Source organism: Pelodiscus sinensis, chromosome 1 (assembly GCF_052426305.1).
Source record: "Pelodiscus sinensis isolate ZL-2025 chromosome 1, ASM5242630v1, whole genome shotgun sequence".
Taxonomy (NCBI): domain Eukaryota; kingdom Metazoa; phylum Chordata; order Testudines; family Trionychidae; genus Pelodiscus; species Pelodiscus sinensis.
In genome coordinates this window covers 222,985,477-223,003,179 of record NC_143052.1, presented here as the reverse complement: position 1 = coordinate 223,003,179, position 17,703 = coordinate 222,985,477, and the positions used below count along the sequence as shown (strand labels likewise).

At 41.1% G+C, this 17,703-nt stretch overlaps 1 protein-coding gene across 1 annotated transcript; it reads left to right on the top strand.

Moving 5' to 3' along the window:
• Nucleotides 1-224: 224 nt before the first annotated feature.
• On the top strand, nt 225-16,891 carry LOC106731380 (uncharacterized). Its single transcript, XM_025180208.3, has 4 exons — nt 225-351; nt 8,736-9,095; nt 11,582-11,685; nt 13,739-16,891. The coding sequence occupies exons 1-4, from the start codon at nt 300-302 to the stop codon at nt 13,913-13,915; spliced, it is 693 nt and encodes a 230-aa protein (XP_025035993.3). The 5' UTR covers nt 225-299; the 3' UTR covers nt 13,916-16,891.
• The last annotated feature ends 812 nt before the right edge of the window (nt 16,892-17,703 follow it).

The window sequence follows — 17,703 nt, the reverse complement described above, 5'->3', positions numbered from 1 at the left end:
AAAACTTTTCATATCCTTGATGAATTATCAAAGTACATTTTTGAGAGGAAAGAACCGCAGACCTAATAGATTATGATTCAGAGCTGTACAGTGAATAGATAACTTACTGCATAGATGAGAAAATATGACAACAACTTCTAAGGAAGGAAAATGAGTAAACCACAAAACCTCCCTCTTAGAAACAGTTAAAAACATGTTTAAGGTGTCTTTTCTTTACTGCCTCACAAATTGCCAACAACTGCAGCATCAAGTGTTTTAAATAAGGGATTTTGGTCATTGGAATTGGGACTCTCAAGAAAATGATGCCACTTGTCATATTCATTATGATTTCTTTTTTTATTCAACTCACAGGTAAGATTGGTTATTTTCCCCTGAAGTCTTCAAGCTGTGAATTGATTTAGTGTTAGTGCTATCAAATAATTGCTGTTTTATGGAGGAAAATGCAAATTAAAAACATTGTACAGACACAGATAAAACTTACCATTTGATAAAACACATAAACAGTTTTTAAAGTTTTTGTGTACTGTGCCTAGTTTAATATTTTAGATAATCTGTTACCATCACAATTTATATTTTGATTTATATAACTTACTCCAATTTGATGGAGAATTTGTAGTAACTTATTAGATAACTGACAAAATTAAATATAACCTTCCAACAACTGTTGAATTTACTCTGTTGGTCAGTTAGTGCAAGTTCAAAATACTGTTTGGAATTTCTAAACATTAAGTGAATTAACAGGAAATGGGTTAGTTGGAATATCATTACTAATTGTGTACATTGATTTCTGAGAATTAATCTATATATTTTTTAAACAAGGGGGATAAATGGGGAGAGGCCACATATCTGTTCTTCGAGAATTTTATTTTTCATGTTAAAGGTTTAATGCAAGTTTTACTTCATTAGATGTCACTAAAGATAACGGAGTCTCTTTTAAGTACAGCACAACAGATGTTATCACCTTCACAGATATATGTTTCTTAATACAAATGGGTATAATCAGGTGATCATCTGCAAAAATACAACTACCATCTGCAAAAACCATGACCAGATTTAAACATTACATCATTTGTTTTGTTACATTTTGCAAAAGCATATTTCCATTATGATTAGGAAAGGTGGGAGATTCTTGCAGGTTTTCTTTATTTTTGGAGAATATATATATATGTATGTATGTATAAAGTGAAAGGATTAATCTTATTTAATTCCAGAACAACGAGAGAGATGAATTTGTAACACTTCTTCACAGAGAACACTTCCAGTTATGATTTGAAAGCACTTAGGGACAGAATCTAAGGTCAAGAATGAGGAAGTAGGGGGCTTTCATATGCTCCACTCCTGAAGGCAGCCAAGGCTCCATCTGGCAAGCAGAACAATTTAGAGCAGTCCTTAGACAGCTCTAATTTATGCTGACTGGAACAGCCATTTGACTCCTCCCACTGACCTGGGAGTGGCTGAGAACAGTGTGCTTCAGCTGTATTCCTTACAACATTTGATACACCCAGCAGTCCTATTATGCTGCAGGTAAACAAGTGCAGGTAGTATAGTCTATATTGACTATATATAGGGATTCCCCTATTTAAACTCAAATGTCCTGTTAGTATAGCTTTCTGAGTGCTTTGCACTGCTTAACAGAAAATATATTAATGAATTAGAAGGCTATGAATGTTCTGTCTCTTGTACCTAACAATCTTACTTTAATTCATATTCTAGGCATTTTTAGTTTAAAACAGTGTATATAATCATTTCAGGTACATTCACTCCCTGTGTCTTTCTGCTGCATTATGTGTTTATGTATGAGATAATGTAATGCAAGCACCCTTTATTTGATACTCTGTATGTACATATATTGTGTACATACACCCTCTAAGGAACATCTATACAATATAAGACTTTATTGCATATTGAAATAAGAGGGTTAACAAAAATTAATACTTTTGGGTGTGATGATATGAAGTGCTGAAAATGAAAAATGGTAATGACCACAACCAAAATTGTCTGGATCATAGCAATAAGATGAGCTCATTATACAACCAGTAAGTCTGGGTTCTCATTTTAATTAATTTTATTACATGACCAGTAAATCTGCATTCCCATTTTAATTAATTTTATGAAAAAAAAGCAAAATGTTATTAGTAAAATGCAGACAGGACAAACACTACTGCAATGTTTAAGATAATTCTACAATAAATATTTACTGTGTATTACATTTAATCATGTGCTTCTTATTTTCCTGGACCCCTTCCTAAAAGACAGGGTGGAGATTCTGGCCCTCTACAAATAAAATCCAATTTTTTATCATTTGAATTAAGATAAACAATTTTTTCCTTGATTTCACCCATCTCTTTCATGTGTTCTTGGCTTTCTTTTTACTTATACAAACAGTCTGATTATAACTAGTATCATTTCTCAGTTCTAAATAAAATTCTGAATGTAGAAATTAGGTTTTTCATGCTGTTTTTCTTAGAGTAATAAAATTATCAATGACATGTCCATTCCAAATTGTAAACCAAGACTACAGTCATTAGAACTGTAGCATAGGAAATGTATATGTCAGGGTTGCACAATGGTCTGCATAAAGACATTCTCTTATTGTGTCAGGGCTTTTTCTTGTTTTATAAACAACTTATTAATTTAATATCATTGTTCGTAAACGTATATATTCATACTAACACAATTTAAATATTAGTGTCTATTTAACTCCTTTCAGCAGCTAATTATCCTAACACAGGTTGGACCTCCCAAAACTGGGAGACTCTGATCCGATAAACAACCATGGATGTTCCTGGACTGGGGAGTCCTAGTTGGGAGCCTCAGTGGCAAGAGGGCTGGTGACAGGGAGCCCAGTGGGTCTGGAGCCCAGGTAGCACATCCAGGGCTGCAGCAGTCTTAGTAGCGGGGCCAGGGATAACACTGGCATGCAACAGCCCCAGTAGTGGGGTTGGGAGTGGGGCTGCAGCAGCCTGGGTGGCCAGGGCTGCAGCAGCATGTCAGCCCAGCAGGGGGGCAGCTAGGGCCATCAGCAGGAAGGGACAGTAAGCTGGGGAGCTGGTAGCAGGGGACCTTCCCTGGTCTGGCATATTGCCTTGTTCAGAACAGTCAGGTTTCAAGGATTCCAGACCAGACTTTTAATATATATTGTAGCTAAGAAGTTGTCTTACTTATTTAATAATGTGAGTTAAGGATTCTTGTATATGAAGGGAAAAATATGAGTTATTTAAAGTAATCATATTCTGTGTATGCACATATACGCACACAAAGGTGATTTTTTTAAAACAAACTTGTTTTAGTGAAATATTGATTTGAGACAACCAAAATAGTTTGTGAATGTGTCAATTTCAGCAATTATATTGGCTACTAAAATGTAGGGCTACTGATTTAACTGCACATAACTCATGAAATTAAATAAAAAATCATTGTAATTTTAAAATTAATTGTGATAAAGCTCAGTTTTAATTGCACTGCTAACCAATAAAAATACCAGTTGAAATTCATTAAATAGTTTTGGATATTTTCCTATATTTTAAATTATCATGCAGAATACGAAGTTCAGCGTTCACTTTATATTTTTAATACAAGTATCTGAACTGTGAAAATGATAAACAAAGAAATTGTATTTTTCTTTTTACCTCATACTAGTGCTGCGGTGTGATTTCTTTATCATGAAAGTGTAACTTGTTAATATAGATATACACTAAAATCAAAATCAAAACAATGTACATTTTTAGAACCTAAAAGTTCATCAGCCCTATTTCTTATCCAGTTAGACAATCAAATTTGTTTAAATTTACAAAAGATAATTCTGCTTGCTTCTTATTTACAATGTCACTGAAAGTGGGAATAGGTATTCGTCTGAAACCCTTGTAGCAGGCATTGCAAGGTATTTATGTGCCAGATATGCTAAGCATTTGTGTAGCCCTTTATGCTTTGACCACCATTCCAGATGACATCGTTCCATGCTGCTGATACTTGTTAAAAAATAATGCACTAGTTAGATTTGTAATTCAGCTCCTTGGGGGAGAGTTGTATGTTTCCTGCTCTGAGTTTTACCAGCATTCTGACATATATTTCATATTCAAGCTGTCTTGTATAGGACACTTTTGCTGCAGATTTGACAAAATGTAAAGAAAGTACAATTGCAAGGTTTAGAAGTCTGAGGTGCCTACTAAAATCTAGGGGCCGAGGCGTGCTTTCAAGTGTTACAAGAGGACCACTCTGATGTAGAAATTACAGAACCTGAATCACCAGAAAAAATAATCAAACTTTTGTAGAGGCATCTGACTCTGCTGATGAAAATGAACTTGTGGTGTTCTGTACTGTTTTGGGTAGCGATGGAGTACAACAATCATATTCTTGAGTTACCACCAGCATGGATGCATGTCCTCTGAAATGGTGGTTGAATCATGAAGAGAGACACACATTTTTTTGTACATAAATATTTTGTGATGTTGGCTACAGAAGTGCTGTATGAATGTCTGTTTTCACTTTCAGGTGACATTGTAAACAAGAATTCAAAATTATTTCCTGAGAATATAAACAAACTTTGTGTAGAAAAGAAGTAAGACTGAACAAACTAGTAAGCTCTAAAGTTTTATATCTTTTTATTTTTGAACTTATTTTTGTGCATAATTCTACATTTTCAAGTTCAATTTTCGTGATAAAGATAAATAGTTATTCCACGTATTTTGAGCACGCCTGTTATTTCGAAATATAAAGGGCTTGCTATTTTGATGTTCCTGTAAACCTCATAGAATCATAGAATCATAGAATAATAGGACTGGAAGGGACCTCGAGAGGTCATCGAGTCCAGCCCCCCGCCCTCAAGGCAGGATCAAGCTCCGTCTACACCATCCCTGACAGATGTCTATCTAACCTGTTCTTAAATATCTCCAGAGAGGGAGATTCCACCACCTCCCTTGGCAATTTATTCCAATATATGACCACCCTGACAGTTAGGAATTTTTTCCTAATGTCCAATCTAAACCTCCCCTGCTGCACTTTAAGCCCATTACTCCTTGTCCTGTCCTCAGAAACCAAGAGGAACAAATTTTCTCCTTCCTCCTTGTGACACCCTTTTAGATATTTGAAAACCGCTATCATGTCCCCCCTTAATCTTCTTTTTTCCAAACTAAACAAGCCCAGTTCATGAAGCCTGGCTTCATAGGTCATGTTCTCTAGACCTTTAATCATTCTTGTCGCTCTTCTCTGTACCCTTTCCAATTTCTCCACATCTTTCTTGAAATGTGGCGCCCAGAACTGGACACAGTACTCCAGCTGAGGCCTAACTAGTGCAGAGTAGAGCAGCAGAATGACTTCACGAGTTTTGCTTACAACACACCTGTTGATACAACCTAGAATCATATTTGCTTTTTTTGCAACAGCATCACACTGTTGACTCATATTCAACTTGTGGTCCACTATGACCCCTAGATCCCTTTCCGCCATGCTCCTTCCTAGACAGTCGCTTCCCATCTTGTATGTATGGAACTGATTGTTCCTTCCTAAGTGGAGCACTTTGCATTTCTCTTTATTAAACCTCATCCTGTTTACCTCTGACCATTTCTCTAACTTGCTAAGGTCATTTTGAATTATGTCCCTATCCTCCAAAGAAGTCGCAACCCCACCCAGTTTGGTATCATCTGCAAACTTAATAAGAGTACTCTCTATCCCAATATCTACATCATTGATGAAGATATTGAATAGTACGGGTCCCAAAACAGACCCTTGAGGAACTCCACTTGTTATCCCTTTCCAGCAGGATTTAGAACCGTTAACAACAACTCTCTGACTACGGTTATCCAGCCAATTATGCACCCACCTTATCGTGGCCCTATCTAAGTTATATTTGCCTAGTTTATCAATAAGAATATCATGCGAGACCGTATCAAATGCCTTACTAAAGTCTAGGTATATGACATCCACCGCTTCTCCCTTATCCACAAGGCTCTACGAAGAGAAAGGGACATTTCGGAATAGCAATTAATTTCAAAATAAGTGCTGTGTAGACAGCGCCAGATTTCAAAATAAGCTATTTCAAAACTGACTCGAAATAAGGTATGCAATTTGCATAGCTCATTTCGAGCTACAGGTGAAGTGTAGACAGACTCAAAGAGATTGAGCTACAGTACAGGTTGGACCTCCCTGGTCTGGCACCTTCGGGACCTCACCGGTCCTGAACCAGGGAATTTGTTGAACCAGGGAAGGTTCTTTGTCACAGCCCCACAGCCACTGACTTTTAGTGCTGCCAGCCCCCAGCCCACACACACTACCCTCAGCTCTATCCGGGCTGCCTGCTGGGTTGCTGGCCCTACTACTGCTGCCCTGGCTGGACTGCCTGACAGGCTGCCTGTGGGCTCCAGCAGCCCACATTGCTGCAGGCTGACACAGGTTCTGACTCTGGCCCCGTGCACCGACAGGTCTAACTCCATCCCTGCTGCCGCAGGCTGCCAAAGATTGCTACCAGCTCTGACCTGGCCGCACTGCCGCAGGCTGCCAGGGGCTGCTGCGGTTGTCAAGGACTCCAGCTCCAGCTCCAGCCCTAGACCTGCAGCAGCCCACAGGCTCTGGCCCTGCACTGCTGCTGGCTGCCTGTGGCTCTGGCGCTCTTGGGGGGCTCCTGGAGGGTTTTTGGGAGCTGCTGCCAGCTCAAGCCCCAGCCCCACTTCCGCAGGTTGCCTGGGGCTCTGGCTCCGGCCCTCTGCTGCCACTGGCTCAGTCCTGCACTGCAGGTGCTGCCCTGGACCCAGTCTCAGAGCCGCAGGCTGCCAGGGGCTGCTACCAGCTCCAGTCCCACTGCTGGGGGCTGCCACCAGCTCCAGTTCCTGCCATGCCTTACCCCATTGCTTCAGCTGGCCCTACTTCTGGATTACCCTCCTGCCGCTAGGCTACTGGGCTTTTTGATCCAGCAACATCTGTAGTCCTTTGCCGGACCACAGATGTTGCCAGACCAGACAGTGGTGGCTTTGGGAGGTGCTACCTGTACTTGTATGAGGTGAACTAAAAAATATTATTTTTGTTTTTTACAGTGCAAATTATGCAATAAATAAATATAAAGTGAGCACTGTACATTTTGTATTTTGCTTTGATTGAAATCAATATATAAGAAAATACAGAAAACACCTAAAATATTAAAATAAATGGTATTCTATTATTGTCTTTAACAGGATTAATCATAATAATTTTTATAGCTTAACAGACCAAAAAAACAAGCCAATAACTAAACAACATTTCAACTTTGATTGAAAATAGCTTTTCTTTAGAAATTGCCCTTAATTTTATTTTAAAATAATACTTTTAAAGGAAAAAGCCCTCAAAATAAAATAAACATTTTTGCCAAAAAATATCATTATTATTATTTTTAGAATATCTTTAGGAAAAAAGTGTATTATTTACACAACTTTAGTATATAGTACTTTCTAAAAAGATGATATACTCAGAAATAGGTCCTCTCGTAAAAGTTTGGATCTGGACATCTTCAAAACTTGGGTATATCCCTGTGTGTTCGAGACTAAGATAGAGAATGAGGCCAGCTATGTAATTCTGATTTGGATCCAATCTTCGTCCCCAGTTGGGAATGTTCAGTTCTAACACTTTAGTTTTGTTCCGCCACCATTTATTCTTAGAAGGCCAAAGTATCCAATATAAGAAATACTGAAGAGTTTCCTTACTTACTATACATTTTAGAGAGATTGTGCCTATCTGTCTGTATGTCTGTCTGTCCATGAGTCAGTTTGTTCAAGAACTCCTCCTAAATGGTAAGAGCTAGGACAGCCGTGGCCAACCCATGGCTCGCAAGCTACATGTGGCTCTTCGCCCCCTTAAAGTGAAGCTCATGAAGCCTCCCCCGTGGCTCGTGAAACCGCCTCTGCACCCCTAGAAATGGCCCCTGGTTCCCTGTGCTCACTGGGTGCAGGGGAGTCGTCCAGAGTGGCAAAGCAAAATGGTGCCAGTAAGATGGCATCGGCCAATGGGAGCCTGATGTTTTTTTTAAAGGGGCAGGTTTTTTTTTTTTGGCTCAACAACGTTTTCTCCCCAGCTCATTGCACTATATGCACAACTATTTTGGCTCTTTGCCTGTAACGGGTTGGACACCCCTGAGCTAGGACTATCAAATTATGCAGCTTCCTCTTATGCCAGGATAATGGGATGTGTGTGGAATGCAATTGTTTTGCATCAAACATAAAGGGAGGGGTATGATAGCAGGGATTTGTATTCTCATGAATGATCACGGGGGCAACAAGCACTTCAGCCCCAGGTAGCAGTCGCAAGTCAGCAGCATGGCCCCTGCTGCTCCAGGCTGCCCCCAGGGGTTAGGTACACACCATGCCACATGGTCCCCACCACTCTGGGCTGGCCCTCAGGTCAAGCCCCCTCGGGAGAAGCCAATGAGAGGACTCTCCCACCGCCTCTCCCCCCCCATGCCGGTCCCAAATCCAGGCAATACCAGGTAAGTCTTCTAGTAACTTATAAATGCTTCACTGATTTTTATTTGGATATTGTATGTGAAACCCTGGCCCCAGAGGCAAAGCTTCCATTGATTTCAATTGGGTTAGGATTTCACCCAGTATGCTAAAGTCTGGAGCTTTTCTGTAATTTAGGAACACTCTGATATACATTTGCTGAGCGGGCTGTGTCTATCCTCAGTCACAGTTTTTAAACTCCCCCAACTGTTTGTGTGTGTGCTCCTGTAAAGAATATAATAATTCATATGCACTCACTTTATTTCTGTCTTACAGTTTCCAGTGGAGCAGAACTTTCAGTTGTACAGTATCCTCAAGAAATCAATGTTTCTCTTGATTCAACTGTTTGGATACTGTGTGAATTTGACTACCCAGAGAAAGCTGAAGTTGATACAGACGTGTACTGGAGGAAAGGCCCTACCTGTAATCAGCCTGGGCTCCAGTCAAGCACAAATACCTCTCATGTTCAAAAGTCAAAGGTACAAATTAAAACAAAAGAGTCCAAAAGATTTTCAATCTTAAAACTGGACAACGTTCAGATGGACGACAGTGGCATATATTTCTGTGACTTAAATCTAAGTGAACCACCACCAGTAAGGCGCAAATGTGGAAATGGCAGCAAGCTGACTGTACATGGTAAGAGAGTCTTAGAAATAGACATGGTTTTATACAGAGATGAGCTAAATTACTTGCCAGTTTTATTGCCTTTTCTCCCACAGTCCCAGAACTTTGTTGTTTTAATTGCACCTGACTCAAAATCTGGGTAGGAGTGGAAGAAGACAGGATGGAATTGTAGGTACATGTATGGAATAATGACACAAAGAGCAATACATTTCAAGATTTTACAAAAAGCTATTTGTGTGTGCGGGGAGGGAAGTTGCCACCCTGCTTCCCTCACTAGTCAACTCAGAGAATTGAAGGCCAGAAGGTACAATCAGGATTATATAGTTCTAGTTTGACTTTTGCACTGCAGACTACAGACCTTCACCCACCCACTCCTGTAATTGACCCATACCCTCTGGCTGAGTTACTGATGCCCTCAAATCATGTATTAAAGACTTCAAGTTCCAGAGACTCCACCATTTACTCTAGTTTAAAGGTGAAAATTACCCCATGCACCTCACATTTCTTACCTGTACTTTTATAGTAAATATAAATCAATGATAACCCAGTACAATTTGTGTTTCAAGAGGTTGCCCCTGAAGGGTCAAGGAGAGTGGGGAGTGAAAGTGTCTGTCTTTTAGATTGTAATAATATTTTCAGTGCTTTGTGAACCTTGCCCATTTGACTTTAATGACACACATAGGATCTACTGACCAATCAGTTGAGAAATCCTCTCTTTAACAACACAGATACTTCACCCTTCTGCATTCTCTAAACAAATCAGACTGGACATTAGGTTAACTCAGTAGTCTCCAACCTTTTTACATCCAAGCACCCAAGATCACTTTTTAAATGTCAGGACAAGCCAAAATCTACCCCATCCCTTCCCCAAGATCCCACTCCTTCCTTGAGGCCCTGCCCTCTCTGTTCCCCTCCTCTCCATCACTTGCTATCGCCAGCCCTTACTCCAGGGGTCTCCAACCTTTTTAAGCACAAGATCACTTTTTGAACTTAAGTGCAATCCAAGATCTACCTCAAACCTAAGTACCCTTGCCCCACCTCCTTCATGCCCCTTCTCCGAGGCCCTGCCCCTGCTCTCTCCGTCCTCCCATTCACCCTCCCTTTCACTAGGCAGGGGCAGAGGGTTGGGGCACAGGCTCTGGTCTTGGGCTAAGGGATTTCGAATGTGAGGGGGCTCTGAGCTGAGCCTGGGGCAGGGAGTTGAGGTGCAGGAGGGGGTTCAGGGTGTAGGCTCTGTAAGGGAGTTTGGGTCTGGGGGGGCTCAGGGCTAGGGCAGGGGCTTCGGGTATAGAGGGGGGTACATGACTGGGGCAGGGGTTTGGAGCTGGCTCCAGCTGGACACTGATTACCACAGGTCACTCCTGGGTGGTGGTGCAGTGGGGCTAAGGCAGGTTCACCCTGGCCTGGACCACTCTCAAAACCAGCCAGCAAACTCCCTCCATCCCAGGCCCAGTTGTCCCCCTCTCCCCATTCTGTGGAAATAGAATACAGGGTGGAAGAAGGGGCACCCTGACATCAGCACCCTCCTTTCCCTTCCCTACTCTGTACCACAAGCAGGAGGCTCCCGGGGTGGGAGGAAGCTCCCAGGCAAAGGGCAAGAGTTGCGCAGCAGTGGGAGGAGGGGCAGCTGAAGTGCTGCACTTGAGAGCCTCTTGCCCAAACGAGGCAAGATCACCTGTCAGAGGCTCCAAGAACTACCAGTAGATCCCAGACCAACTACCAAATGTTTGATTTCCCACTATATTCACTGTCCAATTGTATTTTGCTAAGGCTCCTTCAGCTTTCAATGGCTGCTGAGATAAATTCTCTTTGATACTAGAGCACCAATACTTTTTGACTTCTGTTTTAGAAAATAAGTTGCCTGAAATTAAATGAAGTAGTCATTGCCATGAAAATGGCTTGTTTCTTTATTATAGCAATTTGTTGTCACATTCCAAAGAGGTTTTCGGAGGCCTTATGTGTGGCATAACAGCAGCTCATGAGCCACATGTGGCTTTTTTACAGTTGTAGTGTGGCTCACAGAGCTCCGGCAGATGGCTGCCATGGGGCTAACGTCTCTAATCCCACCTCAACTCCACAGGGTTGAAGCTCTGAGCCACAGCAGGTGCTCCTCAGCTCTTGAAAATCTGAAGATTCTCAGAGGGTCAGTGAGGTTGGCCACCCCTGTTTGAGTTCTACAGGAGGTCAGACAAGATTATCACATTGTTCATTTCTGGCCTAGGAATATGTGAATTCACTGGAAATGTCTGATTTCACCCATTTTATAATCAAGCTATCATTCTGTTCATTTCATGCTTTTCAAGTGAAACTGTTCATAACTCTCTCCAGAAGAAGCTCAAACCTTTAACCTGAAAACATTAGTGAAAGAAAATGTGATACATATGAATAGAAAGCCAACCATGATCAAGCCCCATCTAACTTATCATATAAAACACTCATCTGGAAAACAAACACCTTTTTGGTTTCTAGATACTTAAATGTCCTTTGCTTTATTTCAGAATCCAAATGCAATAGCAGTATCAGGCATGAAAAAACATCATGGGTGTGGTTCTTTCTCCTTGGATATAGCATCTGTTCTTCCAGTATTCTCATATTTTTCTGTGTAAGTAACCATTCCCAAATAAGTATTATAGAACTAAATATTATGCTAGCATATTTCTCATTGAAAGAGATGGTTGAGTATATTTCAAACATGCATAAAAGCATTTTTTAATTTACAGCAGGTGAAGAGCTACAAGTAGAATCTAGATTCTTTGCCCATTTCATGTGTGATCTGGAGGAAAGACCAGGGCATGTCTGTGAAAGAAATGGGGTACGGTCACAACCTGCTCTGATACCTTGGATGTCAGTAGCATCACCATAGCATAAAAACCTCACCCTGAGCTTCCACCAAACCAGCTTTCCTTGAAGGGTGACCCCAATAAACTGTCTGGTCTTGAATCTTCCCAAACCCCTCTTATCTGCAGTGTCCAGTTTCTCTTACTGAAGTAACACCCAGTTTACAGCTTCCAAAGAGTCAGGACACATAACAGCTGGTTAGTTTGGCTGGTGAGATATGCTTCAACTGAATACACAGTGTGCCAGGGTATGGTCACAGAAGCCCCCTTGGAATTGTTCCCCAGCGCGCTGAGCATGCCATTGACACCCACCTTCTTGTTCTCTAAAACTCCCCACCACGCTGTCCTGCTGGGCCAGATTCTCTGGTCTTCTGCCAGAAAAGGCGCAGGGTTGGGGTTACCACCCCTCTGCAGAGCAATGCAGACACTAAACAATTTCAGCTCCGGGAGGATACAGGTGCTAGGGCACAGTACCCAGGAAACCAACACTCAAAAGGGATCAAGCCCCAAAATAAATGCATCTTTCATTGTGAAAAAGTTTTCCACAGTGAACGTTCATCAGGTAAGTCCCGGTTATCAATGATAAAGTAATATGCAAAATGGCTGTACCCCCTCCCCCCCTCCAGGTAACAATTATTTATACTGGGCTTGATAGTAAACAAAATTGTTTTTATTAAGTACAAAGACTAGGATTTTAGTGGCTGCAAATGAAAACAGACAGATCAAAGTAAGTTATAAAACGAAAATATGCTGTCACTGGGTGGCTTTTTTCCTGTACTGACTGGCTGGTTGTAAGTGGTTGATTTTTTGTGGTTGTGGGTGTTTTTAGCTTGAGAGATAGGACAGGGAAGGGGCTCCATAAAAGTTTTCTGCCCTGGCCCAGTGGTATGGCTAGGCCCACTCCTGGGATTGGTTTTCTGGATGAAACTTTTTCCACAAGAAATTCACCGTCACATCTGGCAACCTTTTCTGGCAGTTCCATCAGAAGCCTTAGAAATGAATTTTCATGAGTCACACCAGATCAAGTCTGAGATGATTTGTGGAATGGTACAGGAATACCTACAAGAGGCCTTTGTATCTTTTGGTGGATACAAGCCTGTGGTTGTCAATCCAGCATCTTCCATGAGCCCTAAATCAATTCCTTGTTCTCTTCCAAATACAGTTTTTAAGGGGCCTTAAAAAAACCAAAACAAACCTTACCTTTTAAAAATGACAGTACAGAAATATGTTTAAAATACTAAGTGGGGGAGAAAAATATTTAATAATATCACAAATACCCTCCCAAATATTAATTCATTTCATAGCAATTCAAAAGATAGAATATAAGCAAACACTTTTTCTGCTGCCTGGAAATGGTTTGCTTTTAAGATTGGTAATATATTGTTGGATTAATGCAATATATTTCACTGCAAAATTTTAAAGCAATAGCAGTTTTAAGTAATGTGTTCTGCTTTTCTTTTTTCACAAATTTAAGTAAAAGTATCCCACAAAGTCTCCAGATTTCATCCATTCAATCTCCTTGTGGTGTCAGAAAATTTATATACAAATTAGCCACTGTATGGTAGTCAGTATATCACTCTAAAGTTATCATGCTAACCTTAATATTCTGCTAGTTTCTAAAGATTAAATTTACTCACTGCATAAAGGAGCTGGGTAACTTTTATTACACTTGTCATATGCCTGCGCACATTTCAAGTAGCACAGAATCCAAACACAACTCTTGTGGAGCTTTTCTTGTTAAGTCTGGTTGATGGTTTCTAAGGCAACAATGTATTTAATGACAATTTGTTATTTACTGCTTAATGATATTTTTAATAGATTCTTCGGTGCTGTAAAAAGTATAGGATCAACTCAAGAAATACGGATGACCTCAGTACCTTGCCAAGTGAATGGACTTATGATAAACCATCCAGGGCTGTTAATAATGGATTTAATCAAGAATATGAAGATATGACGTTAATGAGGAATTTCACTCACAATGAAAGGAAGATATGAAAAATGTGGATGCATTCATAAGTGAATAACATTAGCACATGTAGCAAGTTCTCTTCTATCCACACAAAAATATTTGGTTAATTTAGTGTTGCTGAAGTGAATTCATCCCAACACAATCTCTAAAAATCAAAGAAACTACCAGTTAAGGCAACATAAAAATCAAAGCCCATCTCACTGTGTATGTCAGGAGTGGGGAACCTTTTTTTGGTTGGGGCCCACACACAAGAGAAAGGCAAAACCACAAACCAAACCAAACATCACTGACAAGGCTATCAACAAGTAACCCCCCCAAAGTCTTCGATCTAGCTTCCATCTGAGAAGGGGTGAGGAGGGAAAAAAAGAGACTCTTCACTCACGCTCTGGCCCCGCGGGGGGATGACCAAGTCTCGGTGCTTCTCCCCTCAATGGGGTTGCTGGCACTCATGCTCCAGCTCCATGGTGAAAGAGAGGAAGGTTTGGTGACTTGTGTGTGGCTAGAGTGTGAGTGCTGGTTTCCTTCATTGCAGGGCAAGCCCTGGGCCTCAGCGTGGGCCAGATCAAAGTAATTCAGGGTTGGATCCAGCCCATGGGCTTTAGGTTCCTCACTCCTGGTGTATTTTTACTACGCAAAAGCACTCAGAATTCTTGGACAAATCTAATTCCTCTTAATCACAAGAACAAAAGTACAGCATGAACTCTTATCTTTGATTAGATTAAGTTGTATTCCCCAATCCACATGAGCACAAATGTGGTGGCAAAATCTACAAATGTGCTTTTCTATTGAAAAGAAGGATGTCACATTTAGAGTTGTGAGTTGGACTGTGTTTGAGAGGAAATCCCACTTATCCCCATCCTACCATTTTGTCCCACCTCTATTTCCCGCTTTTGTGCCATGTGTTGTCTCTTGACTCCTTTCAACATTTCCCAGGCTCAGATATCCAGCTGTTTCTCTCACTCTCATCACCTTGCATATCTACACCTCTCAACAAAATGAAACAACAAAATATAGCTTGTGTGTGTGTGTGTGGGGGGGAAGTAATCTTACTTTAAAATTACTAGAAACATACTGATGTGCACATAATGTACCTGGGTAAATGCATGAGCTCATTACTATAGCCTTTAACTTTTCTTCCCTGATTCTTCTTTCCCGCTCATGTGCCATGTCCAAAATTAAATTGTCAACTCTTCTGGGCAGGGACAATGTCATGTATATGTACAGATAAGGTACCTAGCACACTTGTAGAGACTGTATACATAATTTAGTGAGGCTGCATAGAAATAGTTTAATTTGCATAGTGATTAAAATGGACTTGATATGGTCCTACAACAGAATGGATAATGGTTGTGTATAAATGACTTAGGGGGAGTTAATACTTCTGGACAAAATCTACTCAAATTATCTTGGAAAAAAAGGGATTTTTTTTCATAAACTGGTATTCAAACTTGAGTATTCTTCTGACTCAGTATCGATGAGTAGATAGCACAAAGACAAGTAACCACCTTGGGTGAAAGGAGGAGGTTGCTGTACCTAAAAGGCAGAAGATACCACAGACATTCTTTCCAAGGTGTCTTCCTCTCAGCAAACTCTCGAAGTGCTGTGATCAGGGTAAAAGACTAAAGAAATCCCCACCATGCTTTAAATCATGGTGAGTCTGTAGTATTTTGTAACATTAAATTTAATGATAGTCAAACGAGGCTTTCTGTAATATTTGTCTAGGCATTTAGGTGTTATCTTTTATTTAATGAGACACTATCTGTTAACCTGCCAATAAAAACACTTTGGTTTAAGCATAACTAAATTGAGAACCTGGCTGTTATTTGGGATAGCTCCTGTCTGATATACTCGCAGAATAATGAATTCTCGTTTTGGGAAAAGAAGAGGAAAATGAAATGCCTAAGTACTGAGTCAAAGGGAGGGAGAAGACTTATCTTCTCCAAAGTAATACTAGGTAAATCACATACAATCAGATTTTCCATCTAATATTAGTCAATTGGTCTAATATTAGTCAATTGGTCCTAACCACTTTCTTTTAATTGATATGGAGTGAAATATACGCTTCTGTGTACTGCAAATAAGGTTCTTAGATTTCCAAAACACAGTAACTGAGCCCATAATTGTCTGTTGAAAAAAAGGTCGGTTACAAAAAATGGGATTTCCCAGAGAGACTGGATTCTTCAGCTGTGTATTCATGTAGTCCTGTACCACAAGTTCCCAGTTTTCTTCCAGAACTATTCCTAATCCTTTGAATACATTTTATTCTCTAGTGGTTTTGGGAGCTCTGGCCTCTATCCCCAAATCCAGCTGACTGACTATAGCTTGAGGGCATTTATCATAGAGCAATGTCATTTCCCAGGTTTGCTTTATCACCTCTAATTCAGAGGCTAATTTTCTTCTTCGTGGAATCTCTTCCACAAACCTAGACATATTTAATAGGTCATTAAGGCTTCTAAATGAAGTTGTCCCTTGAAAAAAGTTTTGAGGAACCCTACAGTGAATACAAGCACCCTAGCAGACAGAAATGATTTATCATACCACAGTTTAAGAAGCATTACCTTGTCAGGAGCTAAGAACAAGACTCTATGGTGTCATCAGGCCTGACAACAGGCCACAAACCATTAGATCTGTCTAATCAACCACACAGTTAACTCATATCTCCTCATAGGCTGTATAGCGTTCAGCATGTCATTTGCTTTTTCCCTCAGTGTTATCTGATCTAATATTACGTTTAAACTTCTAATTACCCACCTTTAGGGTTGACAGGTTCTTTGTCCCAGGATCAGGCCCAGTATTCACTTATTATATGATTGGGAACCTTGATGTGCACAGTTACAACCCTCACTCTATAGAAATTCTTGTTTATTTACAAATATAGTTTATTAATAAAGTTAGCAGTGTCACAAACACCCCAATTTACCTAGGGAATGTACCATATATTCCGGCGTAGAAGACGACCTCTGAAGTTAAAAAACATCCCCCAAAAATCGGGGGTCGTCTTGTACGCCGGATGCCCCGCCGCAGGAGCCCCTCCGCGGCTTTGAAAGCCTCGGGGGAAGCCGGCGGGGGGGCATCCCAGGCGCGCATGGGCTGCCCGCCCGCCGGAGCCCCCTCCGCGGCTTTGAAAGCCTCGGGGGAAGCCGGCGGGGGGGCATCCCAGGCGCGCATGGGCTGCCCCCCCGCCGGCTTCCCCCGAGGCTTTCAAAGCCGCGGAGGGGCTCCGGCGGGGGGGAGCCCAGGCGCTCCTGGCGGCTTTGCTCCCGGTGCCTCTGGTCTGCTGGGGACCATCTCCAGCAGACCAGGGACACCGGGAGCAAAGGAGGCGGAAGGGCGCTGGGGTATAAGATGAAACCCTATCTTTTAATTAAAAAGATAGGGGGTCGTCTTATACGCCCAGTTGCCCTATACGCCGGAAAATACGGTACATCCATATTTCCATACCATATACTTACATCATTCCTTCTAGAACAATCTTAGGTTAGCCCATCATCTTTCTCATTATTGCCACCTTCCCCATCACCAGGGGCCATCATTCCAGCCCTTCCAAGGACTACATCTTCTTCTCTCTCTCGCTCCTAGATTGGGGTCACATTTGTATACTATGTGATGCTGATAACAACATGTTTGATGCATGTTTCTAATGTTGAAGTGCTTTTTTTCCCTATAGATCAGTGTATCATTGCTCTCAACTTATTATCATATACATTAATTCGTTACCATGGTCCTTTGTGGTCATCTATGACATCCTGTCCTGATTACTCAACTCAGCCTGAACCAATTATTTTAGGACTTTGATATAATGATGCATCTGCTG